Source organism: Canis lupus, chromosome 23 (genome assembly GCF_003254725.2).
Source record: "Canis lupus dingo isolate Sandy chromosome 23, ASM325472v2, whole genome shotgun sequence".
Lineage (NCBI taxonomy): Eukaryota > Metazoa > Chordata > Mammalia > Carnivora > Canidae > Canis > Canis lupus.
In genome coordinates, this window is record NC_064265.1 from 44,295,364 (window position 1) to 44,310,071 (window position 14,708).

The window sequence follows — 14,708 nt, forward strand, 5'->3', positions numbered from 1 at the left end:
TTTATCTTTATATCCCTCATGTTTATTCTGTGAAACTGATCTTTGGCTTTGGCCTCAATTTTGGATGAATATCGATTTTAACATTTGGTTGTTCAACAATTGGTCAAAGTAAGTACAGGGTCCACAGCTTCCAGGGCCAATGTAGCACATGTAATCAATAGAACTGCAAGTTCTAATTCACGGTTTCTACACAGTCTCTGTTTCCCTACACAGTGTTTTTGAAAAAGCACAGCTGAGGGCATTAACTTTCTGATGAGAAAGATCATAGGAATGAATGAAAATAAGGATCAAATATGGGTTGAAGAGGGAGTATTGGCATAAAAATATCATAGGCCTAAAAGGAAGATGGATGGAGGAACGTGGGCCTCTATTTCTACAAAATGGGAAGAGACATTACAGAATGCAAAGGAATTGGGTGTGGAGGAAGAAGAGAGTGCTCGAAGAATGTGGAAAATGGAACAACAGTTGTGGAATGCGGTTTGGGAATGCATGAGTAAGGCCGGGAAGACAGAGGACAGACGGCTGAGTAGTATTAGGGCCCTCCTAGTGGACATCAGCATGAATTTTTAACAGGCTCAGATTTTAAGAACAACGGCCTTACAGCATGCAGAAAACAGGGCAAGCCGGAGTGATGAGAGTTCTCTTCCAATCCCAGAAGCTGTCAGTGACTGTCTCAAGAACAGAAGTTTACTACAGCAGCCAGCAACTGAAATATCCCACAAAGGACAAAGCTGGTGGGAAGTCAAAAGGAGGGCATCTATTTGGCCCCAAATAAATATACTAATAAATGTATACAGCTTCACTGTATGATTGTAGGATCCTATGTATGTCCCAGGATCTGACCACCTGCATCACCTGGTGGCTTGTTAGAAATGCAGCATCTCAAGCCACACCCCAGACCTTCTAAGTCAAAATCTGCATTTGAGCAAGAGGGCAGAAAATTCACATACAGGTTAAAGTTTGAGAAGCCTGGTCTGTAACTTTGCTAAAGCTTCGACATACGCATGGGTAATCGCAGTAATGCTAATCTTGGGGGGAAAAAAGTACTGAGCCTCTTCAATTTGCCTCACGCCATCCTGGGGACTGTGAAGACCACCGGGTGTATCCTAGGATGTATTCTGTGCCTTCTGGGTTTAATTGCTCCAGTTTGGTGGGAAGGTGATTTTATTTTTCATTTTTTTATTGAAATTTATTTTATTTATTATTTGTTTTTGCAATTGTAGTTCAGTCTTCAAAGTCTATGAAAGGAAAACAGTGCCTTTCAGCTGTGACTTTCTGTGATTCGGAGCCGGTCATTCGATTTCAAGTGAGTGAGGTTTATCCTTGAACTTGGGCTTCTGGACTGGGCCGCTGACCGGGGAAGGGCCGCTGGAATCAGCACATGCGCCGCCAGCGGCCTACACCTTTAGGAGATCCGCCCAAATATCTATTGTCCTCAGCATTCTCGAGCCTGATCCATAAGGGCTCAATAAATAGCCTAAAAAAAAAAAAAAAGTGTGAAAGTTAAGACTGACCTGCACAGAAGCTCACTGATAGGATCAGCGCTTTACGTCCTGCCTTTTAAAACCTGATGCTATGTTATTTATTTTTAAAGATTTTATTTATTTATTCATGAGACACACACACACACACACACACACACACACACACATACAGGCAGAGACATGGGCCCAAGGAGAAGCAGGCTCCCTGCAGGGGAGCCTGATGCAGAACTCGATTTCAGGACCCCAGGATCATGATCCGAGCCAAAGGCAGACGCTCAACCACTGAGCCACCCACATGCCCCTTAAACTTGGTTTTAATGTTTTCACTGCCTCAGAATCTGGTCTTACCCACACTTTTTGCTCTCTTTTCTCATCCTTCCACAGCCTGGAGTAGTCCTTAAAGTCAACATGACCCTCTCTGGGCAGTGGGACAAGGTGAGCACTCCCAGCACCGCCAGCGCGGCCTTGTCCTTTCATTGAGATGAGCAGCCTGCAGGCCGGGGTTCAAAAGCTGACTTGATACTTTCTAGTGTGAAGCCTGTGGCTTCAGCAAGCTCCCTACCCCTGTGAGCCTCGGTTCCCTCCCACAGAGCAAAGAGGCAGTTACTGTCCCCACCTCCCCACCTCAGAGGGACGTGGTCCAGATAAAATGAGTTAACGATGAAAAGCATTACAGTCATATGCAGCATGTCACAAGCGTACAAGAAATGTTAACTACAAAATTCTATTAAAATTTATTCCTGACCATGAACAAAGTTTCAAAGAAGCTTTGCTTTCTCAGAGGAGCCTTCCCAGCCCTCCCAGAATCCCCCTCTTACTATGTACAGGTTCAGGCTTCCTCAGCGCCATGGCACAGATCACTGGTTGCTTATTATATTGCACATTTCTGAGACTATCTGGTTAGCAAGAGGTCACATAGCATAGGGGTCAAGAGCATAGACCTTTTTTGTTTGTTTTAGCACAAGGCTGCATAAGATCAAATCCTAGCTCTTGCTCCAAATTGTAAGATCTTGGCCATAAGTCACTCTCTGTGCCTCAATTTCCTCATCGGTAAAATGCAGATTAATACTTGAATCTACTTTAAACAATTGCTATGAGAAATATATATATTGCTTGGTATCTCATAACTGCTAGGCATGTTTCCTATTCCTATTCTCAGTATTTCCTATTCTTAGTATTATTAGTATCTATCTTCCTTTTCTTAGCAGCTCTGTCCATTTATCAGTGCCTGATACTTAAGGGCACAATGAACATGCTAAAAGAATAAATGTATGGAAGCTAAAATTGACATGATTTTAGCTCATTGACAGGACAAATGCTTTCGGCCAGTTGCTTTCAATATAATTTTCCAAATTTCACCTGTCTTCTTTCTGGTTTTGTTTTTGCTTTATACATATGTGAATTGTTTTAACAGTAAATATGACTGAGGAAAAAATAATACTAAAAATTATTGGGGAAATACCTATCCAAAGGTACAGATCCAAAGAATAATATGTAATTTTATGAAGTCAGATGTATAACATAACAAATATGTTCAAATGTCCCTGCCTTTTAAAAACCATAACATGGATTTCTAAACTTAGTCTACTTTAGAAGACTAAAGTCTTCTTATGAGTGCATTTCATTTTAAAAAGAGGATGAGGACCCTCAATTAGAGATGTTCCACTTTATGCAGAGTGGGTGGAGACTGAGCTCCTACTGAAAGTTAATTTTCCACCTATAACCATAGTGACATGAAACAACGCTAAAACCAATCAATATTTGGACAGATTTCTTGGACAGATTTATCAGCCAGGACTCACGTTCCTCTAAGAGGTCAAGCTGTGCCCTTTTGTACTGAAACCTGTGTCAGAGGGCCACATGGCAACCCCTTTGAGTCATGAGGCAGGGCATGTGTGCATTTGCTGATTCTGATTGTGAAAATAACTGGAGACACTGACTTTTTGGTGTTGATGGCACTTACAAGATCCCCAAGTCCAAATCTTAATTCAGACTGAGTCTATCCAGATAAAATAGAGGGAATTACCCAGATTAGTCATCTTATAGATAAGAAAGGCCCTTAATTTGAAGCTAAATCTTTGCAGGCAATTCTTTCCTGTGTTGATGTAAGAGTAGATGCCAGTTTGGGTTAATGAGATATTACAGTGTGGTAGTTAAGAGCACAGTCTCTGGAGCCAGACTTTCTGGGTTCAAATCCTACCTCTACCATTGTGGCAGGCTAAAGATGGCCACAAAGGCTTGGATACTCCTTTCGTGGACAGATGAGGTCTATGCCCCTCCACTGAATCTGAGATGGCTCTGTGATGATTCTGACCAAGGCGATAAGATAAAAGTAGACCTGGCCCAGCTTTCTGGCCCAGCTACCACTTCTTGCCTCTCTTGGAGCCTTAAGCCATCAGGTAAAATCAGACTATGCTGCTACAGAGACCACAGGGAGAACCCTGAGACTATGGGGGAAGAGTGGGGACCCGCCAAGCCCAGCCTTACAGCCCTTCCCGTGAAGGCACCTGGCAGGTAAGCAAAGCCTTCAGGGTCCCTAGAGACCAATGCAATGCAGCCTTCAGTTGAATAAGAGCAAATAACCCCAATCAACACTACCCAGGACAGAATTACCCAGTTGATTCCTGAACTACAAAATCATGATATATAATAAAATGGTCGCTCCCTGTGAGGAGCCTGCTTCTCCCTCTTCCTATGTCTCTGCCTCTCTTTCTGTGTCTTTCCTGAATAAATAAATAAAATCTTAAGAAAATAAAGAAATGACCTTCTAAACACAAAGGACTAGAGTTTACTGTTCCACCTAAGATTAGGCTCGGCCCTCCTGCAGGCCAGCTGTGTCCCATGCAGTGGAGGCCGAGCTGGCTCCCAACCCTGCTCCCGGCTCAACACCCTCAGTGTGCATCCAGCTCCCCCAAGTCCCACTTCATGCCATTTTCAACTTTCACTCCTTTCACACCTCCTTTCCCTCAAATGACCACTCGCCTTCTTCCTGCTAACACAGATTCCCTCACAAACACCTGAGAAATGAGGAAGCTCCAAGTATCCCGGGGAGGGGCTGGGGAACCCCAGTCCTTCAGGTTGATCTATGACAGAAGAATTCTGTACACACTGAAGTTCTGGAAATGCCAGACACTACATTTCCGAACTTTCCCTCCATAATTACAAGTGCATTTGCTGATTAAAAGCCCTAAAAAGTTATCTAGATTTTTATAGACATATCTCGATTGTGAAACACTTTTTTGAGTCCTCAAGGTATAGAAGAAGGAAGCAGGTGAAAGGCGCAGAGAAGAAAGTAAGAAGATGGTTAGTGCGTCTTGACCCAGCAAGAAGGCAAATCAGAGAGGGCTGGGTTTCAGCTCTGAGGGCCATGGAAGCTTCTGAGGCCTTCAAGCAAGAGCATATCCAATCAGATTTGCATTGACTCTTACTTTTGACCTCTATTTACTCATTGGAGACCTACAGTAAACAAACCACGTTGCAGTGTCACCCATCATCTACACGTGCATTACAGAAGGCTCATAAAATGGCTCTGATTCTTGTTACACGCAATGCCCACTAATTTTTTTCTATTATCTTTTCCTCCTTTTGGAAATCGCTTTTAAGAGGCTGTTCCAATAATCTAAGCAAGCAAAGACAGCTAAGTTTTATAACACCTGAATATGAGTGTGTCGTGTTTAGCGCATCATCTCCTCCTTGACGTGCTAAATGAATAGAGGAGAGTGATCTACTTTCAGAGACACAGAAGAGCGTCTTCTGGTTCTTCTGCTAAGCATCAGCTAATTCCTATAACCTCTATGCCCGGTTCCCATGGTCTGTTGTAAGAGGTTGTCCTCCCACTGAGGGCAGAGTCAGTCAGATTTTTTTGTGTTCATGAAGACAGCACTGGGCACCTTGGTGGATGCTTCAAGCACACTTATCGTTTGCATTGCATTGCACCAAACTGATGATTCTTCATCCTTTGTAGGGCAAAGAAGTCTAGCAGGCTGAGGAGCAGTAGCAAGCTTCACCGAAGTGTGGTGCACACCCCCGCAGGTGATCAGAGTCACCTGGAAAATATCTCCTACTCCTGGGCTCATTGTCTCAGGAACGGAGTGCCTGTAGCACAGAGAGGAAGCTCTGGACTTCCTGCTGCTGAAGCTCTTGCAGTCAAATCTCCCAGAGGGTGAAGTCCAGAAGGGCCACCATGTTTGCGTTCTTCTTCTCTTTCTGCAAGGATCATTGCTGTCTTTCCGTCCATTCCAGAGCTGCCATCTGCTCTCACTGCTGAGGTCTTCTTACAGGACTGGATCCAAAATGGAGCTCAATCTCAGTTATCTCCTCCTCGCTGTCTCTGAAAAGGAAGGTTCTAGGCTTTTTGGTTTAAGGGCCTCACTGCTCAACAGAGAGCAAACAACAAACCATTAAGCGTAGGTGTCATGAGAACAATTGCCAGAATCTCAACAGTTTTTCTAGCACCTCGAGCAGTCTGTGGGTGACCCCCACGTCTTCCTGTGGGTGGATTTCACCAAGCTTCCCTTCCCTACCCCCCCCCCTTTGTCCAGGTTAGGTGTTCCACTTCCTGCTTGCTGGTCTGAAGGCACAATCAATAGCTGAAAATAAATGAGTTAGTCACCCTCCAGGTTCTGGATGACCAGAGCATTCCAGAAAAGTGACTGTCAGTGTTTCTCCTTCTCCACAGAGGAAATAAATGACCTCAGGTCTCTCCTTCACGATTACTCACGTACCACAACTTCTTAAAAATTGTAGAAGGACTCTGGGCTGAGACCTTGTTTGTGGCGACCTGGCTAAACACAGCAAGAAGGTCAGAGTCATCGGTAGATATAGGACCTGTTATGGTGCCTCCCACCAGGAAAATGATGAGGAAGTTTGGAGTAAGCCACGTGCCAAGTACACTTGCTCCTTCTGGGCAAAGCCAAGATGAAAAGACGAGCGGTGGGGATCTGGCATCATGGTTCCTCCTTGAAAATGGTAGCCCGTGGTGCCTGGACCTCCCACAGCACCCCTGCTGTCACAGAGTCAGTCAGCAGACAACTGGAGTTGCTGAAAGACCAGTAGAAATGCCACCATTTGAAACATCACTAACCTACGACAAATGGGTTAATTTATTTAACAAAATTACTTTGGCATATTGTTAAATTTATTAATTACACATTCCAATTTGTGTTGCATTAGTCTTGCTTTCACAAAAGACTTGGAAATTAAAAATCCTTCTAGTTTGGGGGTACCTGGGTGGCTCCATCGGTCAAATGTCTGACTCTATTTCGCTTAGGGCCTGATGTCAGGGATGTGGGATGGAGCCCTGCTGGGTGTGGAGCCTGCTTAAGATCCTGTCTCTCCCTCCTTCCCTTAAAATAATCCTTTGGGCTCAGTGGTTTAGCGCTGCCTTCAGTCCAGGGTATGATCCTGGAGACCCAGGATCGAGTCCCGCGTTGGGCTACCTGCATGGAGCCTGCTTCTCCCTCTGCCTGTGTTTCAGTCTCTCTCTTTCTCTCTCTGTGTCTCTCATGAGTAAATAAATAAAATCTTTTTTAAAAATCCTTCTAATTTTTATTGGAAAAACATTATGGAAGAAACTAAGTGTGGTGCACAGTACCCTTTACGTTGATCTCTTCTCTCAAACAGTGTAGGCTGGCAACTCCAGTTGTTAGTCTGAAAAGTCTGGGACATCAGGGCTGTCCTAACCAGTGTTACTGAAATGCCATGATGAGAAATTCTAGAGGTCAAAGGCCCTGGCAAAAGAAAGAAGCTGTCCAGTTCCCAGTGGGAAGCTGCCTAGCTTCACGGTAGCATCTATGATGATTAATTCAAGCCTTACATTTCTAGAACCTTATTTTCCTCTGTGGCATTACCCTCAAGACTCCTTGTCAAAACTGGTGGGTTATATAAGAAAAAAAAAAAAAAGCTCATTTTGCACTTGCTTGGAGTGTTGGAAAACAACTGCCAGCAAAGTGGTGATAGTCCTTATCTGCTGGTGGTGAGGATGCAGTTGGTTTTCCTTTTTTTCCTTCTGTTTTTCTGTATATCTGACTTTTTTTTTTTTTACCTAAATAAATACTTATTGGTAATAAGGGGAAAAAATCTAAATTGTTGTTCAGAAGGAAGTATATCTCACTGTTTCTATATACTTGCACATAATGATGTTCTATAGTTTATACTGAAGAGATTGTCTTTTTTTAATTTCTAAAAGGGAAACCGATTAGGGAGACCATAGCCCAGGTTTTGGGAACATAACTTCCTGATTTACAATCTTAGCTCCTTGCCTCATTTTGCTGGAATGACCTTGCAAAAAGTACTTCATCTGTCTGGGCCCAACTATCTTCACCTCAGGAGGGGCCTGATCTCTTCTTCATGAGAGGATGAGGAGCATTTAAAGCCCCCTTTGTGCTTAGGATATTAGGCCTGCTCGAGAAACATTTGCTGTTTTGCTTCTCACCTCAACCCTGAGATCTCAGAAAGTATCTTTATAGAGAGACCAATACACATTTCAAAGAATCTTTAGAAGGAAACTCAGCATCGATCCGACCCGACTTCTTCAGAGTCCTGTCCACAGTGTCCCTGGCCGACGGCCCCTGGGCCTTGGGATAAGACAGCCCCCTGCTGCCCTGGGAGTAGGTGGTCAACTCTACTGCAGGGTAGGTCTCACCATGATCGTGATGTTACTTGCTTTCTATTTAGCTAAAATTCGACCGTCTGTGAAATTCAACCTATTGTTCTTAAGTTGGACCTCTAGCCTCTCCACGAAGAACTAGCAAGCTTCCTGTTCGACCCCACAATCCATTGGCTACCAGCACCAAACTAGCTCCTTGCATAATGTAGAGCATGGTCTAGGCCATGGCAAGTGGCTTCTTAAGGACACAAATGAATGAGTAACTGAATCATGCCTCTGGCAGCTGGCAAAATTTCGAATAGAGATCTACCTTACAGCCCCCAGTACTCTCTAACAGCTCTTCCAACTTTGTCCACTTGGCCTCCAGGTGATTGATTTATTGGTACCTTGCCTCTGCTCTCCCCAACATCGACTTTCCCTTTCCCTTACTATCTGTGAAGACAGGTAAGTCTTACTGCATGGAGGATATAATGGAACATGCCGATTGGGAGAACTTGCTTTTGCTAATTCCATCACACCAGGCAAGGAAGAGGATGGCACTTACCGAAGCACAAGTACAGACATCTAGCAGTCAGGCCATAAAATTAATAATCATCTTGGTTTTATCCTTCCAAATATTCCCATAGGGCTGAGCACCATGATACCCACCTAGACCAGCAAATTGTTATTTCTGTATTGAGGACAACAGAAACTCTTTTGGAGAATCTTTTTGCGTTCCAGGCTTTCAGTGGAAAAGCAAAAGATACACACTGTAGACCATCCAGTACTTGTGAGGCCTGATTTTAGGATGTAACTCAATTATCCAGTGATTAGAAAGAGCCTGGGAGAAATATTTCTATATCTGGGCAGGAGCACTGTCAGATTAAAGGTGCCGGAGTCCTAAAGGCTGTTTGTTTCAGCCCTGTGTTCGATTGCAGCAATGGGAGCGTCTTGCCTGTGCTGGTGGATTATTAACAGAGGTTATTGGTCGCCATGGCAAAATTGTTGCTCTGAATGTAATCTCATTTATGGAGTGCAAAAAAAAAAAAAAAAAAAAAAGGACTTCAGGTCAGGGAGGATGTATAAATGTGCATCGCCATCAGGGTTCAGCCACATTTGAGAAGCAGGAGCCATTCCAAGGACACAGCTCACAGGCTGATTTGGTTCTCAGCTCCGAAATCCAGATTGAACTGGGGACTATTACTGGGACGCTCTGGCTGCTTAACTCTGAAGAGACCCTGTGAAGGAGACAGTGAGGCGCCTTGCATCGCCGACCTCTACTGGACTCCCCCACCATGTGCACTGGGGGCTGTGCCAAGTGCCTGGGGAGCACCCTCATTCCTCTCGCCTTGTTTGGCTTTTTGGCCAACATCCTGTTATTTTTTCCTGGAGGAAGAGTGATAGACAATAATGACCACCTTTCGGAAGAGGTCTGGTTTTTCGGAGGAATATTAGGAAGCGGGGTCTTGGTGAGTAGGGAAGCCGTAAGAACACCCCCCACCCCAAAGATTTTTGCAGAATCCTTTTAAAATTGAGTACTTTGGGAACAAGAAGATATTTCATTGCTAACAAAAGCCCAGGCGTTGCATGATGAAAAGTCAGTGCCTTGATATTTTTTTCTCCTCCTCCGTTAGGCCCTGACACAGACATGTCCATTAAACTTAGCAACGAATTCCCCAGGCTGGGTGGGCAGTCTTTGTGGGTCAGCTGAATTCCACCAACCAAACCGAGGGCTATGTAATTTCTATGTGCTTCCTATCCTAATCTCTATATCCTATCCCCCCTATAGTGCTGGGGGTGCGGGGGTAGACACACACCTTCCGGCAAGTTGATTGAAAACCACCAAGAGAACCAGGTGCAAGTGGATCCCCCTTCCACTCCTTCAGGAATGATCTATATGCCCCTGGTGTCCAGTAGAGTTTCCACTCTTCATAAAAGTCGAGGACAAGTTTCTTACCGCTCTCGGAACCCACCGGGTACATGGAAACTCAGGGTGTCACATCTTGAAACTTGGCCTTGCTGGAGCCGCAGGTGGGCTCCGTGGAACCCAGGTACCGGTCGCACTGGGCGACCACACCTGCCGCGCTGGCCGGGGTCTTGCAGGTCCCTCCACCACGGGGTCCCGGGTCCCATGGGGTGGCCGTGGCCGTGGCCGTGGCAGGTGCGGGCTCCCTCTTCCTGTGTCAGACCCCGACTGAGGCCTTTCTCTCGCCGGCAGATGATCTTCCCTGCGCTGGTGTTCCTGGGCCTGAAGAACAATGACTGCTGTGGCTGCTGTGGCAATGAGAGCTGTGGGAAGCGCTTTGCTGTAAGTTCCAGAAGGCAGCCACCTGCCGGGGTCACTCCAGGGGGCACCGGCTCCTTGGGCTGGGCAGCGGGCAAGGGGCCGCTCGGCAGACACCTGGGGCCTGGATAAATATGCATTGCTTGCTGGTGCAAAGTAACACTCATAAGAAAATTTAAAATACCCTAGGCCCACACTTCTAGGGTGTGAGTATCATCTCAGCTTATGCAAACAGGAAGGGATGTTGGAGCTAGAAAAAGAGGGGTGCCATGTAAAGAAGGCAGGCATGGAAGGAGGGCATGGGGGCTGAAACTCTCCCTCTGCCATGGAGAGGTCTTAAGACCTTGGGCAAGTCATTTCCTTTCTCTGGCCATGTGTTGTCTCACCTGTGGAGGGAAGCAGGGCAGCATAACAGATGATAACAGCTCCTCCCCTCGAGCCCCCCTCAATTCCCCATCCACCCCCACTGCCAGCCTTCAACGCTCAGATTTTGCCTCAGGGCTTGTGTCTCTTGTTCTGTTCTCATGCAGCTTTTAGTAGGTGAGCTAGAGAGATGTGGTCTCGCTGTTACAGCCTGGGGAGCGGGGTCGGGTCCCATTTCTGCCCCTGTGCAAGTCACCGTACTGCCCTCTGCCTCCGTTCGCTCATCTGTAAAATGGGGAAGTTGAAGTAGATCAGAATTTCTCAAGTGTGGGACAAGCTCTGCTGGCCCACAGGTGTGCTCTATCTTTCAATAACATAGAAAGTTCTTCCCTTGCCAATTCTCCTTCCATCCCTTTGATTTTATCAAAAGAAACTCAAATGTTGATGGAATTAAGTCTTTACCATCCCAAGCGCCTCATCATCTCCCTTTCTGACAAAGGGAGAGCAAGTTTCAGGCCCCAGGAATGCAAGCGACATTAACTGAAAATTCAAGAATACTCTATGATCTTTATCAATGATTCTAGCACTTTACTCATAGTGGTGATATAAATAAATGAAAGAGTTGACCTAAAGAAAAATATTAAGGGTTTGGGTATACAGCTATGGCAAAAATGAAGGCTGACCTGGAATTACTGGCTGGCTGATGAGTAAAACTAGTTCCTGCTCTAATTCCTTCCCGAGGCTCAACTGTCCATCTGGGAGATTCGTGAACCCCAATGATGAATTTTACAAGCTTACCTTAATTTCTAAAGGAAAAGGTAGAGCTATCTGTTCTGAAATAGTATCATTTCTAACATTCCTCCATTACTATTTGCTCAGTCATTCAATCAAAAAAAATATTTATTGAGCACATAGGAAAGGCTGAAGCTAGTGCACTAGACAATTACATTTTTTTATGTGCAAAGGTCATTCAAAGAGAATGTTCTTACCCTCTTAGCACCACTGTGAGTCTCAAGTAAGCACTGATTATTCCTTTTTGCCACTGATTATTATAATATTTAAAAGCAAAGAGATGTAAAAATTAACCACAATTTCTTTGATACAGTTCTGTAATGTGTTTTATATATGATATGTTTACATAATTAATTATAAAGGAAAGGAGGACATCTACAACTCATTTGCCCCTTGAAATGTAATCCTGTTATTCTCCTTTTGGAGAAATAGTTGAAGATGAGAATTTGAAAAGAAATTGGCAATTAAGGAATTGGACAAAAAGGAAACAAAGTCATTGCTTAGAGATCTAACAGCTCATTCTCTGGTGCTGAGTAGAAGGCTGACGTTTAATACTGGGATGATTACCCAGTATTAAAATGAGAGTTTTATGGAGGTACTTAGATGTTGTACTTCTTTTTCAAAAAATTAAAGGTTGACCTGATACTCATGGGCCTGCGTTTTGACACATGATGGCCTGCAGTGGGCACGGCTGAGTGCTTCATTTCAGGTCCCTACCCTGTCCCAAAGGGCCACTGTGCTCCTGCTCCTGCTGCAGGGCTGTGTTTCCTTCATGTTCTGAGGCTCTGGAGACTAAGCAATAATCGTTTTTAAAGAAAGTTATCTACAAATATTTTGCCAGACAAAAAAGGAAAAAGCTGCAGGATATTTCGATCAGTACTATAACGTTGAATTATTTTCAATGTTAATTCAAATTATTTTTCCACGGGCTTATGGCATTCCCCTCCAGGTGTTTAAGGAACACCAGGCTTCTGTGGAATGCTGTTTAGGAAATCCAGCTGGGTACAGAGCCCTAGGAGGCAAAAATACACTAGGCAAAGGGCTACATCCTGTTGCTGTCTCCATAGCCTTGCTCTCCTTTGCTTCCTGGCCTCTCTCTCTCTCTCTCTCCTCCCTTCTTTGTTACACGTCTTTTGGGAATACTTTTCAGAAGTCAGCTTCACCATTCTCTTCCCTTTCCCTGGGTATATAACAACAGGGCATAATAGCCAATAGACAGAAGCAGGATATGGTGGTTGTAAAGATAAAGCAAGACAATGAGCTGGAAAAAATCTTGAGCTCACCTAACCAGTAGTTTCCTGGTGAAACTAGGTGATGGAGGCCAGCCCTCCCCTGAAGCAGAGCAAGCCTGAAGCCCAGCCCCAGGGCCTGCACACTCTTAAATAAATTAAGCTACTGGAGACCCAAGAAAAGTGAGCCCTGGCGCAAGCGCTGTGAGAAAAGGGTGACTTCCAAAATGGGCTTTGAAAACCCAGACTTGGGTTCGTTTTTGGGTCTCATCCTCTTCTTCCCCTGTCAGAGGCTCTCAGTGGCCTCCTGGCAGTTTATCTGTGGCGTGTCGGGGTCTCCGGGCCCTAATCCCTTAAAAAAAAAAAAAAAAAAAAAACTCTCAGAGTCCAAAGAACAACTAATTAATTTTATCCACTCATTCGTGTTAAGTCTGTGCTCTAATAAGAGCCATTTGAAGACCTTGGGCCTTGACGCAAAGGACTATCTAATAGTCGAACTGAGGTAAATTGATAAATGAGATATTAGGGGTAATCAGGCATTTCAACATCCTTAAAGCCTATCAGGCAGATAAAGGCCCACCCCACCCACAGGCAGGGCCAGATGGTTGACTGACCTGTTGCCAAGGAGGATCTCCTCACTTATCTATTCTATGTAGGGTCAGCACCTTCTCGGGCCCGGCTCACCAGTGCCCCCTAGGGACACCTCTTGTGTTCACCTCAGAAGAACACATCTGAGGTCAGAACCCTGGGCTCTGACGTTTACCTCTGCCTTCTTTTGGAATGACAGCCAGCTTGAGGGGGATTTAAGAAAGATAATTCTTTTGAAATAATAGATTAATAGATTATCTTGAGAGGAGAAATACAATGTGGAATCCTATTTCTTCACTAAATGTGTTTTTTTTTTAATGCTTCAAAATCCTCTCCTATGAAAATCCCTTCATAAAGACAGCACGAGGATGGGGGAAGATGGTACAAGCAGTAGAGTACCCAGAGGGGAGAGTAGCACCAAGTGGCTGGGTAGAGGACACATAGATCCTCCATAAATGCTCATTGAATGAGTGAAGCAAACGAACGTCAGGAGGGATTTCAGGTGATGTCCATACTTTATGAGGCTCAATTCTCTAACACTAACCTTTGAGTTAGGCATTAAACTACCCGGTTTTGTAAATACGGAAGTTACATGCAAGTTAAGTTTCTTATGGCCACAACCCACCCCGCCAGTCCTCTCCCCTTCCCAAGCCTGGCCAAGGCAGAAAATCCAGAAGGTTCACATCTTAAGGGAAAAAATGCTTCAGGTAATCTCTATGTCTCCCAGGATAATTGTTAAGGAGGAGCCTTCATGCCCATCAGAACATGTTTGCCCAACATGTTGCACTACTCCAAGCCTCTAAAAGCTGTGTCCCCAAACCACCCCCATTTCTTCCCTTCCCAGGCCCCAGTACCTCCACCCTCTGGTGCAGCCAACTTAGGTACACAGCTGACCAAGACCCTGACATGGCAGTGGCCGAGCAGGGGTCTGATCTCACGTCCTCTGCCTCCAGAACCTGACAGAGAGGAAGGTTTTAAAGCTGACAAATGGCAGATTCGAGGGCATCTAATTAGAAGGCATTTTTATCTTCTTTTTCCAGAGAAGTATTTACAGTATGTAAATTTCTTTTTTTTTTTTTTAAAGATTTTACTTATTCATTTGAGAGAGAAAGAGAGCACACATGCAGACACAAGCAGGGGAGCAGCAGAGGGAGAGGGAGAAGCAGACTCCCCGCACTGAGCAGGGAACCCGATGTGGGGCTTGATCCCAGGAGCCCGAGATCATGACCCAAACCGAAGGCAGACGCTTAACAGACTGAGCCACCCAGGCGCCCCATGTACAGCACATACATAAACACATTTCTTTAGCCATGTGAACAGAATGTGTGTCGGCCTGTTGTTTTTCTGCCCAGCATTATGTTCTCAGTATTTGTGGAAAGCAA

General features: G+C 44.9%; 1 protein-coding gene and 1 long non-coding RNA gene across 2 annotated transcripts in view; one reads left to right on the forward strand and one right to left on the reverse strand.

Moving 5' to 3' along the window:
- LOC112661107 (uncharacterized) overlaps positions 1–14,708 on the reverse strand; it is a 23,798-nt gene continuing 9,090 nt past the window's right edge. Inside the window, exon 3 of the long non-coding RNA XR_004808627.2 lies at positions 1–1,477. This is a non-coding gene — a long non-coding RNA (uncharacterized LOC112661107). The remainder of the gene's footprint in view (positions 1,478–14,708) is intronic.
- TM4SF4 (transmembrane 4 L six family member 4) overlaps positions 9,144–14,708 on the forward strand; it is a 25,107-nt gene continuing 19,542 nt past the window's right edge. Inside the window, exons 1-2 of the mRNA XM_035705104.2 lie at positions 9,144–9,539; positions 10,289–10,378. Of these exons, the coding sequence (XP_035560997.1) occupies positions 9,366–9,539; positions 10,289–10,378 (264 nt within the window). The 5' untranslated portion in view covers positions 9,144–9,365. The remainder of the gene's footprint in view (positions 9,540–10,288; positions 10,379–14,708) is intronic.